General features: G+C 39.6%; 1 protein-coding gene across 17 annotated transcripts in view; it reads right to left on the bottom strand.

Annotated features, from left to right (window-relative positions):
- The window catches only part of ASPH (aspartate beta-hydroxylase), a 114,438-nt gene extending 99,213 nt beyond the window's left edge, over window positions 1–15,225 (bottom strand). For 4 of the 17 annotated variants that reach the window (XM_038175360.2, XM_038175363.2, XM_038175365.2 and 1 more), the window contains exon 1: window positions 15,029–15,221. In XM_038175360.2, the coding sequence (XP_038031288.2) occupies window positions 15,029–15,089 (61 nt within the window). In that variant the 5' untranslated portion in view covers window positions 15,090–15,221. Of the gene's footprint in view, window positions 1–2,771; window positions 3,062–10,140; window positions 10,206–15,028 lie in introns of those variants that run through there. The other 13 variants (XM_072034573.1, XM_072034575.1, XM_072034577.1 and 10 more) reach the window with 9 other exon arrangements.
- Window positions 15,226–16,888: the final 1,663 nt, after the last annotated feature.

Below are 16,888 nucleotides of genomic sequence, written 5' to 3'. Positions count from 1 at the left end.
GTCCCACGGCTAGGGCAAACAGGGTCCAGCAATCTGTGTCCAAGTTGCAAACTGACAGCTGTCATGATTTATTGACTCTTCAAAGAAAACAAAGAAACTCCCTGAACTCTGCCCATCAACCACATTAAAAATATTGTTTTTCACTCTGCAGATAATGATGACCAAATATCTTATTATAGATATAAAAAGAAATGCTCTCAAGCAAGCATAAATGTAAGTAAAAATGTTAAAAGAAACTGAGCACGAACAAAAAAAAAAAAAATCCAGTTTCAGGTACAAAGACAGAAGGCTGAGAGCTCAAATCCAGAAAAGTAAGTATTAGTTGTTGTACTAAGTCACAGGTTGTTTTTTTTTTGTTTGTTTGTTTGTTTTTAAAGTGATTCATCTGAAGCTCAAAATTCACTGTTACTCTTAATGTTTTCAAAATAAGTTCTTAAAACGTCACATCATGTTTATGATGCATATAACTGAAATTTTATTTTCAAATAGAGAAATTTCATTTAAAATAATGACCTTATATATTAAAAAAAAATCAAATGCAAGACATATCTTTAAAAATATACTAAATGATAGCAGTGACTCAAGCAAGAAAATATTCTCAATATTTCCCTTGCTAGACTTCCCAAAATTAAAACAATAAAATTAGAAGCAAACAGTAACTATTTTGATCTCGACCATATACATGTACATGCACTTCAAAATCACTGGAGCATTAAAATACTAAGATGAACATAGTTTACATTTGGTTAATTTAGAAAAGTTATCTAACTTTTGAGAGGTGGCTCATTTCAAAGGGGCAAAAAAACAGCTGAAAACCAATAGTTCAAGCTATTTATTAAAGTAAAACTATTTCTTGCATTCTTCAAAAATACTGTAACTATAATAAAATAGGGAGTTAACTTTATCGTACTAATTGCCAAAAAACGTTTGTCAACACTGATCATGGAAAAAGACTAAAATACCCTGAATACCTAAGTATTACCAGGATTCCTCCTTACAATAAAAGCTTTTTAGAGATAAATAGTGAGAAACCAGTGGCTTATTTCCCTATGTATCAGATATCATATAGAAGGACTTTCGGACCTTGCTTTTCACCAGGTTCATAGCTGTTATGAACTTACCTTTTATTACATTTATTGTGCTATGTACCTAGTTCAGAGCAATAAAAAATAGCTGGCTCACTTCAGCCCTTACTGGTGCAGCATTTAATTTTTAAAAATATTTTGTTATTACTACTATTATAAAGATCAAATACCAAATATTTAGTTTACTTTCTATACTAACAAAATTTCCTTTGTATAGACCACCAATAATATTCACAAACTGACAACTTAGCTTCATCCCATGCATGTCTCACTTGCTAATATACAGTACCCTAATTATATGTACACAAAGTTATGATAAGTTCTGTATTTCTCTCATGTAAGAAAGATGTACAAGCACCTTGAAAATGCATGCAGAAGCAAGCAGCATGTGATAATGCATTCATAATTTTATCAACTGTATATGAAAATTGCTTAAACCACCCTTGAACTGGAAATTTTAATATTCAAAAATCAACTGTGTAATAGCAGAACTTCGTTACACCTGTGTTCCAGTGAAGTCAATGGACACGTACATATATTTTAAAAGGGACCACTAGCCAAAAACATTTTAAATTATTCCAGGTTACAACTTTCTTCTAGAGCAAACTAGAGGCAAAAAGAAAGGAGCATTTTACTGTATTTCATACTTATTTATCTTACTTTACTCGTTCTGTACTTTCCTGCTATTTGCCTATGGAGAAACGGGTTTTATTTAATAGAAGAGAGGAATAGGAAAATGGAAAAAAAAAAAACGCATTTTAAGTAATTAAGTGTAATTGTTCTTTTTCTTTTTTTATCTCCATGAAAATGGCTATCACATTGTTCCATGAAAATCCCTTAAACAGATGCTGTTATAAAAACATCTTTCTCAAGTCACGAAAACGCATTTTTATGCTGTGCCTTCCTACCTTACAGGCATTTTATTTCCAAAATTCTTGACTAATTCTGCTAAGAATTCAGCCACAGCAGCTTTACCAGGTAACGCTAATTTAAATGGAAGTTATGTAACATAAAATTCATGTGATCTCCTACAGCCAAGCACACACAGACCAAAAAATTGCGAGCCATTACAGAGGACTGCCTCTGGCTGAGAACACATTCCAGACCGCTAATTCTAAATTCAAGTCCTTTCCCTGCATGTGCTGCCGGCCATGTCAAAAGTAGGTCACCTTCCATATCTGGTAAGCTTTTGCTTACACCACCAGATGGCTTTATGCAGACATAAAGTCTTAAATTGTGCTGCACGCCTCACCAGCAAATTTTTAAAAGTCCTATACCTCACTCATCCAAATTAAGAGTCCTGCTTAGATAACAACAATAAAGCCACATTAAAAAAAAAAAATCTCTTTACTTTAGCTTAGCAAGACACTTTGCAATTTGGCATACTTCAAAAATAACTCAAGTCATATTTGCATACAAACCAGTGTCTCTTACACATTACTGTGTGTTCTACTCATGCAAAAAATAAATTATAATTAAGCATCTGCCAGAAACCCATGATAAATCTACTTCAGAAAACATTTAATCAAAAACAGAGGCAGTCTGTAACAGACTCTAACAGCAAAGTGACTAGAAAACACCAAGATACCACAGCAAGCTACTTATTTTGCCAATTACAAAAGTGAACATAGCCAGTATTTACAACCATGCATTTTTTGTTTGCTCACAAAAAGGTTAGGATTGTACCTGTGTCATCAGCCATAACATTAGCGTTTGATTTCCAGACAAAATGAGCGTGTCGGTATCTCCAAAAAGTAATGCTGAAGGTAGAATAAGAAGTGATTTATCTTCACTGTAGTCTTGCAACAGGAGCAAACAAGTTGCTTAAAGCTAGCTCAGCTGGAACCCGAAACTGGACCTAAGTGAAAACTCTCCTCCAAAAATCTATTTTTAGAGCAGTTATCTTCATGAGCCAAACACTTTTCAGAACTCATATGGCAATCTAGTTCTGACGACAATCAAATTCACTTACTCCTCTTAACGGAGCATCCTGGGTAGTTGATCCTTTCCCCTCCCCTTAATCCCTAAACGTCACGCATAGCAGCGAATGAAACCAAACACGTGGTACCATAGCACTTTTGCTCCAGTATGTGCTGCCTCAGTGCCCGAGTTCTAAAGGCGTTAAATCCACTAGCACAAGCTGAAACACAAGTCTGGACACAAAGCTTGCCTGCTTGCATTTGTTAAGCTGGCCCTCACCCAAGAAACTTTCCCCATGTTGGCAATCCTCTAGCAGGCTTCCCTCCTGTTCTGCACAGACTGATCATTTGAAACTTGCTAACCACTTTAAGACAGCTAATTTCTCAAATGTAGCTTCGAGTTGTCTAAGAGTTACTTGAAATCAACTAGGCACATTCTTGCTAAAGAATTTTTAGATCAGAACAATTCCCCTACTGCACCTCATATTGCTTCTAGCAGACCCAAAGAAGGGATACTGACAACTTTGCCACAGCAAAGCCTGTTTCCTGGTAGTACAACGCAGGGGAAGGTAAAACAGGCAAAATTTCTATTGTATTATTTGTTAAAAGCAGCTGAAGTGTTGATTTTGTTTTGTTCTCCCTTCCCAAAAAGGACTAATGAACTCTGAAATTCTGACAACATGCACACTACCTTCACAATTTAAAGCTAACAAAAAATTAATGACCAGCATACCGTTTTCTTCCTAAGGGCCAGAAAAGAAGAGGAAGAAAAAAAAAAAAACAAAACACTAATACACTATTCAACATATTTACCTTTGTTATTTTGGCAAACTATTTTTCCCCCCTACTGCATTTCAAACCAAATGCAGCTCCTTTTGAGGAGGAGAAACCAACTCAACTCTCATTAACAGTAGTCCTGATGAAAGCATTAGTACCTAGCATTTTGCCCTTCCTCCTTCACCCTTGTTTAAAAATATGTAAAGGGTTACAGGTACTTGGAAAAACATCATATACCTCCTGGGGTTTTGAGATCCAGCAACTAACTAATCCCCAAATGCAACTCTAAGTAGCTTAAGAGAGAACAAAGGTGAGAAATAACTCTCAAGTGAGTTTTCAAAGGGATGTAAAGAAAGTACATGTAGTTTATTCTATAACCAGCATATCTTAACTTTTTTTTAAAGCCACACGAATACAAAAGAACAGGTGCTTTAACAAAGACCTTCTGACAACTATGTTCCAGAAACATATATGATGCACAATGGAGTTATAATAAAATAGGAGGAAAAATTAAACAAAGGGGAAAATTTTCTCAATAAATGTTGAAATCAAAATGATTCCTCTTAATCATTTCCTCTTAATCATGAAGTAGGCTTCAACTTCAACTAGATTGCATCTGCATTTACAGATACTGTATTTCATTACAAATGGATCTACAGAACATACAACTCTGAAGTCCACATCACATATATATATATAAATACATATATATATATATTTTTTTTTTATTATTTTTTTTGGGGGGTGGAGGGTTACTTTAGAACTAGAGTCATATAATATCCTGAGTTGGAAGGGACCCACAAGGATCATCAAGTCCAACTCTTGGCTCCCACAGGACCAACCCAAAAATCACACCACGTGCCTGAGAGTGTTGTCCAAACGCTTCTTGAACTCCAGCAGCTCAGTGCTGTGACCCCTGCCCTGGGGAGCCTGTCCCAGTGCCCGACCACCCTCTGGGTGCAGACTTTTTCCCTAACCCCCAGCCTGACCCTCCTCTGTCCCAGCTCCATGCCGTTCCCTCGGGTCCTGTCGCTGTCCCCAGAGAGCAGAGCTCAGCGCCTGCCCCTCCGCTCCCCTGTGAGGGAGCTGCAGGACGCCATGAGGCCTACCCTCAGCCTGCTGTGCTCGGGGCTGAACAAACCAAGGGACCTCAGCTACTACTCATACACCTTCCCCTCTAGACCCTTTGTAGCCCCCCTTTGGGTGTTCACTGATAGTTTTATGTCCATTTTATGCTGTAGCACCCAAAACTGCACACAGTGACAATCCTTTCCCTCAACCAGCCAGCAGTGCTATGCCCGATGCATCCCAGGATACGGTTGTCCCTTTTGACTGCCAGGGCACACTGCTGGCTGATGTTCAGCTCACCAACAACCAGACCCCCCAGGTCCCTTTCTGTGGGGCTGCTCTCCAGCCTCTCATCCCCCAGTCTGTACGCAGAGCTAGGGTTGCTCCGTCCCAGTGCAGAATCCAACACTAGCTCTTGTTAAACTTCATATTTATGGTGACTGCCCAGCTCTTTAATTTGTTAAGACCTCTCTCCCCTTTACAGAGTCAGCAGCTCCTCCCAATTTAGTGTAATACACAAACGTAATATACCTTCAAGTCCTACATCCAAGTCACATATGAAAACAATAAAGAGAACTTGCCCTTAGAGCCCTGGGGAACTAGATCTAATCTGGTTGATCATTGATAAGCAGTTGCAGCACACCCTTGTCTCATTTCCTTCAAAATGAAATCAAGTATATTCTGGGACAACTGCACAATGAATAACAGCAGAGAGTGTGAAGACTGTCTAGAAATTAATTTCAAGTGTGCACTCCTGATCTGAACAAACACATTAACATGCATGTGTTGACCTTTAGCAAAGTATCCGCAGCTTTACCTTGTGACATTTAAACTGATTACAAGAACGGGTATTCCCTGAATGGCAAAAATATTCCTTCCTGAAAAGAATGCTACAGCTAAACTTGGGAAACTCTTCAGACTCATCAAAAGGAAGAAGGACCAAAAGGCAGCACACCTGAACTAATCAGACTCACGATGAACAACATACATTAACACTTACTAGTTAATATAGTTTACACATTTCTAAATAGTGTAGTTTTAAACATAGTTATAAACACACAAATTAGTGTAATTTTGCTTAGTATTACCCAAGAAAAAAGATAATTGGATATTTAAAACAAAATTTGAGATTGGGATCAGCTGGGTTAACAGTGCAGACTTCTTGCACATGAAGAGAAGGCTGAGTGTCAGAAAGTGGTTACCAAAAACTAGATAAAGAGCTAAGTGCTAACCTCAGCAGAAAAATGTATCCAAATGTAGCTTCGCAGAAGTAAGAGTTATGTCAGATGATGTGCAAAATTTAATATAATCTTGGTTTAAAAAAAAAAAGATAATAAAGAGCAATACTAAAAAGCGAGAGAAATAAAAATCTGAAGTAAACGACAGTAAAAAAACTACCCTACCACTAACAGAGATGAATCAGTAGCAATGAATATATAGAAAATAACTGCATGGCTGAGTACTGTTTGACATTTTTGCCAAACGACCTTATCAAATAAGATTAACAGATAAAACAACTATTGCAAACCATTTTCAACAATAAAATTGTAATTACTTTGCAGTGTTCACTTTTTTTTTAAAGGTGGGGTCCAAGTATTTTGAGTAAAAAAAAAAAAAAAGGAAGTTTACCACACTGTCTGTTGATACTATTCTCACCCTTCATATTAAAATATTTTTTTTATGTCTCATTACTGAGATACCTCATGTATTTCTGTATGCATACATCCATTGAAATATATAGACATATGTATATACACACCATATAATTTTTTGTGAATGTATTTTAAGATCTAGACTCAATGAGCATACATTTTGAACTTCACAGACTTAAGAGTGCAACACATAACAATTACAAGTGCTATACTTAAGTAAAATTGATTTTAATCTTAAAGTTTTATTCAGTGTACCTAGGGTGGTAGTAATACATTTTTAATGGACAAATCTGAGCTTTTGATGTTCTTTTACAAAATGTATTTCAAAAATGGTGAGAGGGTTGGTGTTTTGTCTGTGGTTACTTCTAATGCTTTTAATAAATGCAATATAAACTCTTTGTAATAAAAAAAAAAATATCTTTCTGGTATCTAAGAAATCTTCAGCACTGCAACCTTGGAAAAACATGTTTTTCTCTGATTATCTTTATCTCTGCTCTGCACGTAATATACCCTTGTCTACATGATTGCAGATACTTGTGCGTGTTATCAAAGGCCTATTTAATGAACTAAATCAGAAACCTACTAGTTACAAAAAGAGAAACAGATTGAACAGAAAATGGTATGATTCAAAGGAAACATAAAGACCAGGACTTAAAGTTGAAATAATAAATTAGTCAAATGAAAAGTAATTTTGTCCCTCTGGCACCCACTTTCCAGATTTTTGCTGAAGTGTATGAGGAACTTTTATGCATTTGATATATAATCAATCCTCATATAAAACTTTAAAATTCCTTATTTTTCAGTCTCTACAAGATTTGTTAGAGTAAACTAACCAACCGAATGAACATTCAAAGAAAAGCATAGGATTACTAAGTCAAATTGGAGACTCAACAACTAAGCAGACTGATCAGAGTTACTGATGGTAGCCTAATTAAAGAAAAAAAGCATCAAAAGCATCACAAAGCATGTAGAAACCTCTGGGACCCACTGGACTGCAGGAAGGCTCCTTCTTTGCCTAGAGGCATTGCCATTGCAGCATCACTCGAACTCAGCACTTAGGCAGGATGTCAGGGAGTTGAGGCACAAAACACGGTTTTTTAGTGTGCCCGAGAATACAAGGACAAAACTTTTAGTGCTTCACGATGAAGCTGCTCATTCTTGTAGTCAAATTTTAAGCAATGAGAACAAAAATCTGTAGGAGAGAAGCTGTGTGTAACAAAAACTGAACCCCAGTTTCTCCCCTCCTTTCCAGGTAAGACAGACAACTTTGGACCAAGCTGACCTACCCTCAAGTTCACTCTCAGCAGGCTGAAACACTGTTTCACATTGGATTGGAACAGTTTCAACTATAAGAGTTTAGACATACACTCTCACTGCTGTTCAAGCATATCCCATAAACAAGCAGCTGCAGCACTTAAACTCAACCAAAACTTCCTCGGGGAAGAAAATTGAACTAAATGTTTTTCTGCCCTATCCCAAGTGAGAGCTCCAATTCCCAAAGCATTGTACTGAAGTAAGAAACTTCCCTGTTCTACACAGAATCAGATCTGCAGTCCGATTATCTGGAAATATGCTTCAATCAAATGCATTTTATTTTATTATTATTATTTTTTAATCTTCCATTTAGATATAAGGGAGGACATAACACTCAGCATTATCAAAACTAACACCACTGTTGATATGAAAAAGAAATTTTTCAGTAGGTAAACCATACCTACCAGAAACAGATGGCACAGGATGCCTTTGGGGATGCTAAATATTTACACTTTCACATCTGCGTGAACGAGGAAGGTATTGTTATAGAAATTTAAAAGTAGAAAGGTATTCATCCATTAGCTGAGTGCTCTATTTTTGGCCTGTATACAATGGCGAAATGCATGGAGCTAATGAAAGACAGGGCATCCATACTAGCATAAACTGGAAGGATACAAGAAGACTAAAAAATAGACATGAAATAACAGTTAAGGATAAGCAGGATTTATTTGTTTTTACTGTAATAGCAATTATGGAGTCGATCTTAAAGTGGACAACTTCAATGGACAAAAAAAGACACAACAGTGTAAGAGAAAAAAAAACTATTTTGATATCTATTTACCTAATCTAAATAACTTGAATAGAACAGCAGACCTTCCCACACTACAGTATTGTTCAAAAACACTTCAGTGATTTTTCTCAAGTTTTGTTTCTACATGTATACAAACAATATTTAATGTCCAAAAATGAATTTACAACTTTCCTCTTGCAAATGTACTTGATTCAACCTTAGTTTTCAAACCCATTTAACTGTTTCCCTATCTTTCAAGCTAACCTCCAAAATCCTATCTTTCGTATCTTAAACACGAAGCCAAGGAATTCAAGGTTAAGACTACAAACTTAGAAAGAAATGTTAGTCTGTTTCAATCCAAGATCAACATAACTGAGCTGTATTTAAAACAGTGATGAGGAAACAAAATTGTTATCTGCACAACCAAAAGCAGAATTAGGTTTTAATACCTGCTACTTGATCAATCAGTTCTCTCTTCTGTAGAAAATCTGGGCAGGTAGATTGTATAATTCTAAGTCTTCATAGCTTGTATTTGAATAATCTAATGTTGCTAATATCTCTCCACAATTACTAGGTTAATTAAATATTTGGTTGTATTTAGGGCAGAGCAGAGTTCAGGTGAGGTAACGTGAAGAAAATACAGGAAGTATTTTGGCTCAGAATATAAAAATGCTGCTGGTGGTGACCTTTTTAAAAGTTTCTATTACATAAAGTTGAAAATTCTCAACTTTGTATATAGCATACTGGCATAATTTTACTTTTTTTTCCCCCTCGTTCCATTTTCCTGTCCTGTAATGTGGGTCATATGAACTTGTTTTAGTAGCTAGTCCCAATTAAGCCACAAAGGAAAGAAATCAGATGAAAAAAGATTTCTGAAAGAATCAGAAATGAGATCAGCTTTCAGTTTTTCTCATGGCTTGAAGGAGTTTCAAATATAACCACATAAACCTCTAGCTGCCAAGCAAGTACCTGTAACTCTGCTATGCACTGTTTTCTGCTCTTGGAGGAAACAAGAAACAAAACAACAACAACAAAAACTTGCTGTCTGAACTTTCTTTAGTAATACCAAAAACCCAAACAAAACAGAACTGCATACACACTACTGTAAAAAGGAAAGGAATAAAGTGAGAAACATTACATTAGTAAGTAATTGTTTATTATCAATTAGCCAGAACCTCAGGAAATAAAATTACAAAGAAAATACTCAGTAGTTATCAAAATCCTTGTTTTTAAATATTTTATACTATAAGTCTCCAAACAGCATTTGTTACACTGGGTAAGTACATGCATAGTAATAGTGCAATCACATGTGAAGGAGGTAGCAAAACTTCTTTAATTTAAGAGGTTCTAACAAAGCCGAACCACACACGCACCACAGTGTTTAAACTAAGTGTGTGTGTGTGTATATATATATACACATACATATATATACACATACACACACACCCCTGCATACTTCATTTCCAGAGTGTTTTAAAGACATAACTGAGTTATGATTTGCACTTCAAAGCATATCTCAAAACTTTTCCATGCGAACAGCTAGTCTGTAAGATGCAGTTAGGAAAAAGACAGCCGCAGGCTATCACACAGATTACCAGGTTGTGATCTTCAGCAGGGAAAAACCACTCAGGGTAAATCAGAACTTCACTGCACAAGTTCTCTACAATGAAGAATTCAATACAAGAATTAGCACAGGAACACTCCACAGGTTTCGAAGTGATTCAGAAAGGTCCAGCTGAAAAGGAATCCCCACCCTCCAGGTAATCAGAAAAGGCTTTTCCAGTTTTGAGAAACAGCAATATTGAAATTTCATCTCTTAATGCACTTTGTAATTAGAGATGATCTTAACACACAGGCTTTTTATTGCTAGTAAACCTAGCTGTCTTTACTGCAGCCCTTAAACATCCAGCCACCACTTCAGCATACCCAACCCAACTGTCCACCTTCCACATTCGCAGCGTGGCTCCACGATGACAAACATGAAACTGCAAATTTGACTTCACCCACTCACCATCATCTCTTCCCTTCCACCCAAACTCCCTCCCGTAGAGCTGTGCATTGAGCCAGTCTGGGGAAAAAAGAGCTCAGCTTTCAGCCTGAGCAGTTCCCTGTCGTGGCTGCCCTAGTACCTCACAGCTCTGCAGCCAGGTATAAGAAGCCACACTCAAAAAACAGAAGTGAGAAAGGCCGCAAAGCAACCTCAGTATAGATTAAGCTGAGTGTGAACTCTGTAAGAAGATTTAACTCCTTGATCCCCTAGTATGATCTAAATCCCTGAAGTGTCAGCCTCATCTCATTACTGGCTCTGATGGGGAGTTTGCAGATGCATTCTCAGTGACTACTGAAAACAGAAAATACACTCCAACTTCCCATCTCCCTGCGATTATTGGTGGCACTTTAATTCTCTACCTAGCATTTTAAAGAAGCTCCATCCCCAAAAGGCTATTAAAAAGATTACCTCTCTTACACATATATATCATTTAAACTCTTAAGTTAATACTGAGAAAGTGAAAGAAATACAAACACAGACATCCTTACAGACATAAACCACAAAGCTCCCCCATATTTGCAAAACATGGAATAATATCTCTTGGCCCACAGTGACTTACAGGTAGATATATTAGATAACAGAGCAAGACTGAGATTTCCATCTACACTGGATCAAAAGGGGCAGAAGGACTTTCCTTAATGCCTTTACCACATAGCAGCACCACAGGAAGGGAGTGAGGTATCTCCAGTGCTCAGGAAGAACATTCTCACGAAGAAAAAGCACTGGTGCAGGGAAAGTGTCAGGCTGTATTTGTTTTCATGTCACTCCTGGTACACTGAGGTATCAATTTTAAAAACTAGAGTAATACTTTATTTAGTGAAAGCAAAGTAAAGAAATTCAAAAAACAGGCAATATGGGCAAACGAGTCATAAAAGCAAATTGACTGTTCTCAAACAGATTGTTTCTCAATATAAAGTGACTTTGGTAGTCAGTCACCATACCTTTTAAGAGCTAATATCCTATTGGAAGTTTCATAGAGATGGACCCCAGAGATGATAGTGTTGCACAGACAAACCCACTCAAAGCATCAGAAGGAATTATACGAAGTTCGATAGTCAAAACAGTCACTGAAAGAACTTGACCAGAAAATCAGGAAAAAAGCAAATGTGACCTGTTTAGCTGATGAACTCTCTCTGCTCTTTAGATAAATTAATAAGCTACGGAAAAATCTCACATGGAGAAAGTACACTTATAAAACAGTCTTTACAGTAGAGATGAAATGAAATGTTAAAGTTCATGCAAAACAACATGCACAGCTACCTTTACAAAAGTGATATTGTTAACTAAAAAAAAATAAAAATATAAGCATAAAATTGCACATGGATAAGGATATCAGGTCAACCTGAATGCATACAAAAAAAGTAAATTTACAGAAAGCTGAAAAAAAAAAAAAAACAAAAAAAAACAGAAAATAACGAAAGGGCTACATTAATAAACTTCTGGATCTTAGGAGGTCCAAAAGATGAATGAAAGGATTTAAATGTGTTTGCATTTGGAGATATTAAAGAACTACATGGTTAAACCAGGAGAAAGTGAAATCAAACATCATCTGAGATCTTGCAAAGGAAAGTAGGGTATGTCAGAAGGTCATCTCAATGTCAGAAGGTCATCTCCATCACTGTTAGGAGATTAAAGGCACTCTATTGAAGTAACAGTGGAGTTCTTTGACTTAAAGCTGTGTAACAGCCTCAGAACTAGCCAAAGTAGGAATCTGTTTTGTAACATGTATAAAAAAAAAATACAGCTGTCTGCAGACAGAGATAATGCCTTGGGTCGGAAATGTGGTTTCTGTACAGTGCCTAGCTTACTGGAGAACTACTCTCCCATTTAAGGTCTCCTGCAGCTCTCACACTAAATTTCTTAAATAACTTTTACGGAGAGCATAGACTTCTTACATTTCGGCTGCCAGCTGCCAAAATTGAAATGGCATGAGCTAGGGGGATGCTTTCAGTTTTTAATCACAACTGCTACAGGGAATATTTTCCCACCTTCTTCCAGAGACTGCTCTAAGCAGCTACTAGAGAAGCTTAATACTACTAAAGCAGTGGCAAAGTAACTAAGGCTAGGAAACGTCTGGATGCTATCTGAAAAGAAAGTAAAGGAATTAAAAAAAAGGCGTGGATATATATGGGTCATGTTTCTGTTCAAGCACTGAGCAGGTCTATTGCATGTAAACATATTTCACAAACCGCCTAAACAGGTACAGAATATGAAATTCGTTTTACACCATTATATAAACCAGCATTGCAGAAGTGACACATCAGAAATTGCATTTTCAGTTTTAATGTCAAACAAACCTCCCTCCATTCAAACACAGCTACAACTAGAAAGAAAACAGACAGCAAGCATGCACAACTCTATCATCAGTGCGAATTATATTTAAGTACTTGCTTGCATACTATAAAAGACACCGACATTGCCACATGAAATCAGATGCCTTATCATCAGTACTCTTACTTCCACAGATAAACGTGGCTTATAGTCACGAAGACTTCTTCCATCCGTCTGTATTTTAGAAGTAGTTACGTTGCTGATCCTCAGTCTTGCTGGAAGGCCTCTCCATAACCATGTGCTAATGCCCCAGACATTTCCAAGTTTCCTGCCTCGTGAAATCTGAGGCAGTTAATTCACAACCAGGTGATACACATTTGTTCCTATACCAAAATTGTTCCTCACCTAATGGAGCTTTAAACAATATTTCAGCAACTATTTATTACTTCATTTAGCTGTTTAAAACTGATTTTCTTCCTTTTGAGAGGCCATAGTTTTAACAGTGAATTCTGTAATTTAATGAGAGGAAGATAACTGTCCAGCAGAGATAATAACAAACACGTTTCCCTCTAGTATCCCCAAACTGTCAGATTTTCACCTGTTTTTTGCTTCCGTACTCCAAATACAATCACTGGTACACACAACTCTGGAAAATTTCTTTTCTCAAAGAAAATCCCACAAACAGGAGTAGAAAGCTTAAAAGCAAATAGATTTTTTCTGTTCTTGTTAGGACTGACATAGAGCTGGGCAGTTTTTAGTATATGACTTTTGAAGGTAAGGGGTAGAGTTCTATTTCTTAAGAACATTCAGTTGCACTTCTGGTATTTCAACGAAACTGAACTCAGTTAAAGAAACACTACAGCTAGTACTGTATCAGACATTACCTGTCAGATTGCTGTTGATATTTGTCAATGGGAAAACCTAAAAGCAAACTGCTGTGTTCAGATTCAGGCACTGCCTTCAGCACAGCAACCGTGAGATGCACCACGAAGTTCGTGGTTTCAGAACTATGAGCAATGCCTTGGCAAGAGGCCAAGACCTCTCCCATGAACTGCTGCAGGAGTGAATATACTACAGGGCAACCAGAAGCTGCCTCAAAGCTGAGGTTTTGCCATGCCTCACACCTCAAAATTATTTCCTCCTCTCGCTTTCACAGCCCCCAGCTGTGGGATGCTCACCGGCTGCTGTGAAGATCCTACACCTCCAGCTCTTCCTGTATTCACAGAAGGGTCAGTCATCATCCAGTACTTCTTGCTGCAGCTACAGCTATGAAAAGGCACCAGCTCCACACCAGGACTTCTACACTTGTCCAAGAGATTTAACTAGGAGTTAAACTAGCAAGCCACGTGTCTGAATTAAAGAGGCTACATCTCAGGAGAGAGCCTAACACATTACTCATAGTTCTTCACCCCCGGTAGATAACAGTAAATACGGAGGGGTCATGCAATTGAATTGCACAAAGCAGAGAGCTTTTAACATAAAAAAATGCGATTTTACTCAGGCTGAAAATAAAAACCCACAGGACGCTTTCACACTTAGGAGATTTAATTTCCTGATAAAGCTATTTTAAAAGCGTTGACCCACCTTGAAAGTGATATTGCAAACAGCAGCAGGGCTGCCTGAATCTTTGCAGCGTGAATCAATTACAGAGGGGACGGGCTGCACGTGCTTAACACATTGCTGCTGCCCCTGGTTTCAGCTCGCTCAGCGCCGGGGGTGGCCAGCGGGGAAGCACAGCCCAGGGAAGCGGCTCAGTCTACCACATACGCCACAAGCCGAAAAAGGGTTAAAACCACAACCACCCCCCCCCCCCAGCGAGCCCTGCGATACCGCCTGGTTTTCACTTCAACTGCTGGTGTTTGTAACCTTTGCCGACCATTTTACAAGAAGGGCAAGCCAACCCCACCTGGCTCGTCCTGTATTACTGCTGCAGGCGCCACCTGAGCGCCACCGCCACGCTGCATCCCCGGGGCTCTGCTGCCCCGCAGCCTCCCGTGGGGACACGTCCTTGGCTCGCAGCCCCGTGTGGCCGCGCAGGGACCCCGGCAGCGCCCCGGCAGCCACCCGGGGATGCTCTGCCCTGCCCAAAGCACCGACACGCGGTGTGTGCGTTACCGAGCTGCCCCCGTGAGCCCCGGATCTCCGTCCCCACCCCCTCTCACCTCGCCTGGGGCCGGGGCTGGGGGTGCCGCCGGTTCCCCTGGAGCTCCTGCGGGAGGCCATGGCGGGTAGGCAGGCGGCGCGGAGCGGCGGCAGGAGGAGTCCGGAGCCGCCGCCCCCTCCTCCCTGCCTGAGGCAGCTCCCCGCGGCCCCCCGCGGCACGGCGCCTAGCCCCGCCCCCCCGCCGGCAGGCAGCCAATGGGGAAGCGCGCAGGGGAAGGAGGCGCGGCAAGGCCCCGCGCCCATTGGCTAGGAGGGGAAAGGGAGGGGAGGGGCGGCTGAGTGCGGGGTGCGCGCGTGTCCGCCGCGCTCGCCGCTGCCGGCGGCTTTGAACGTGGCAACATGGAAGCGGGCGGGCGCCTCTCGCGAGGCTTCGCGAGGGGAGGGGGCGGGAGGCGCTGAGGGGCCGCGGCATGGCGGCGGCCCAGGCGTTGAGGGTAACCCTGCGCTGCCCATTCCAGCCCCGTCCTGCCCTAAAGATGCTGGTTTTGGGCTTGTGGAGGGCTTTCTGCACGGCCTCGGTGTGGGGAGGAAGGGGGCAGAGGTGGTGCTGCCTTGTGCTTTGTTCGAGCCTCGGTAGCGGACCCCGGTGTCCATTAAACGCCCGAGTTATGGCGAAAAGCTGGTTAAGCCTCTCAGGTAGCGCCTCACAGTTCGGCCTACGTGATGTGCACAGCTGCCTCCTCATGCCAGCTTCTGACTCTGACATGTTTCAAGTAATCTGTGGCAAAATGAGACCCTTTTCCACAGAAATTCTCGTATCTGATAGTTTGGGATTGAAACTCGCTGAGATAGCGGTTTGGCATGACAATAAATCACATCTGAAATAAAAGCAAAACCTGGCTTTGAGTCCTGACTGTAAATGTGGTGCTTCGGGTTAAAATAAGTGGTTTGGGAAATCAGAGCCTTTGCAAATGAGGGTATAGGGAGGAGGCTTTGCCTGAAGCACAGGTTGGCGCTGCTTTTTGAACCAAGAAATGTGATGGACCTAACCAGAAATAATTATTTACTGAAGAGAATTAATCAGTAATTTTTCATGAGATCTGAACTTAAACACATAGTCTACTACCAGGAATGTCAGTGCAGGTACTTCAGCCAGTAAACATTAAAGGAAACTAAACCTGTGAACACCAGAACTAATAAAGTCTATTCCTCACTTTCTAACTTTAGTCTGCCACAATCTTATTTTTCACGCAGTGTAAGGACTTAATATTCCCGACATATACTTGTCTAGTGAGGCTGAAGCTGGCAAACGAGTTCATAAGTTGCTAAGGAGGAGCAGACATAACTCACAAACACATGCAATTTGTCACAGAAATGCTAACAGGGTGAATTATGAACATTTCAACAGATCGGAAGGTACAATGTGAGGAATAAATCATTTGAAGGAGAGCAATCAGAAACTGATGATTTGTAGCTGCATTCACTGAAAAATATATAATTAACAGGAAATAACTGCCTGTGTGACTATATACTCCCACGTAGTAGTTACCATCAAGTAAGAACTGGCTGCTTGTGGTTGATGTGGGATAATGCTTCCTGAAGCTGTGCTACAGCAGTTTGTGGCAGTTTGATAAGAGAAGAGAGATTCAGAGCATTTAAGAAACCAGGTGAACGGTGACACTTAGGAGGAGATTGTTAATGATTTACTGTGAAACAAACTTTTGGCTGTAAATGGACTGTAAAATTCCTGCTTGTTTTCATTGGTACACAGCTGCCAGCATTTAATATTTGGTGTATTCAGTGCTTGTGCTCTTCTGTCCAAGCAGACTCTCTTGCAGAATTAAAACACACAGGCAAATGCAAATGCCTAAAACAATATTGTACCTTTATGCTGATCATTAGCCTTCTGCATCATCATG

This window comes from Anas platyrhynchos, chromosome 2, assembly GCF_047663525.1.
Source record: "Anas platyrhynchos isolate ZD024472 breed Pekin duck chromosome 2, IASCAAS_PekinDuck_T2T, whole genome shotgun sequence".
Taxonomy (NCBI): Eukaryota; Metazoa; Chordata; class Aves; order Anseriformes; family Anatidae; genus Anas; species Anas platyrhynchos.
This window is presented reverse-complemented; position numbering and strand designations above follow the sequence as displayed.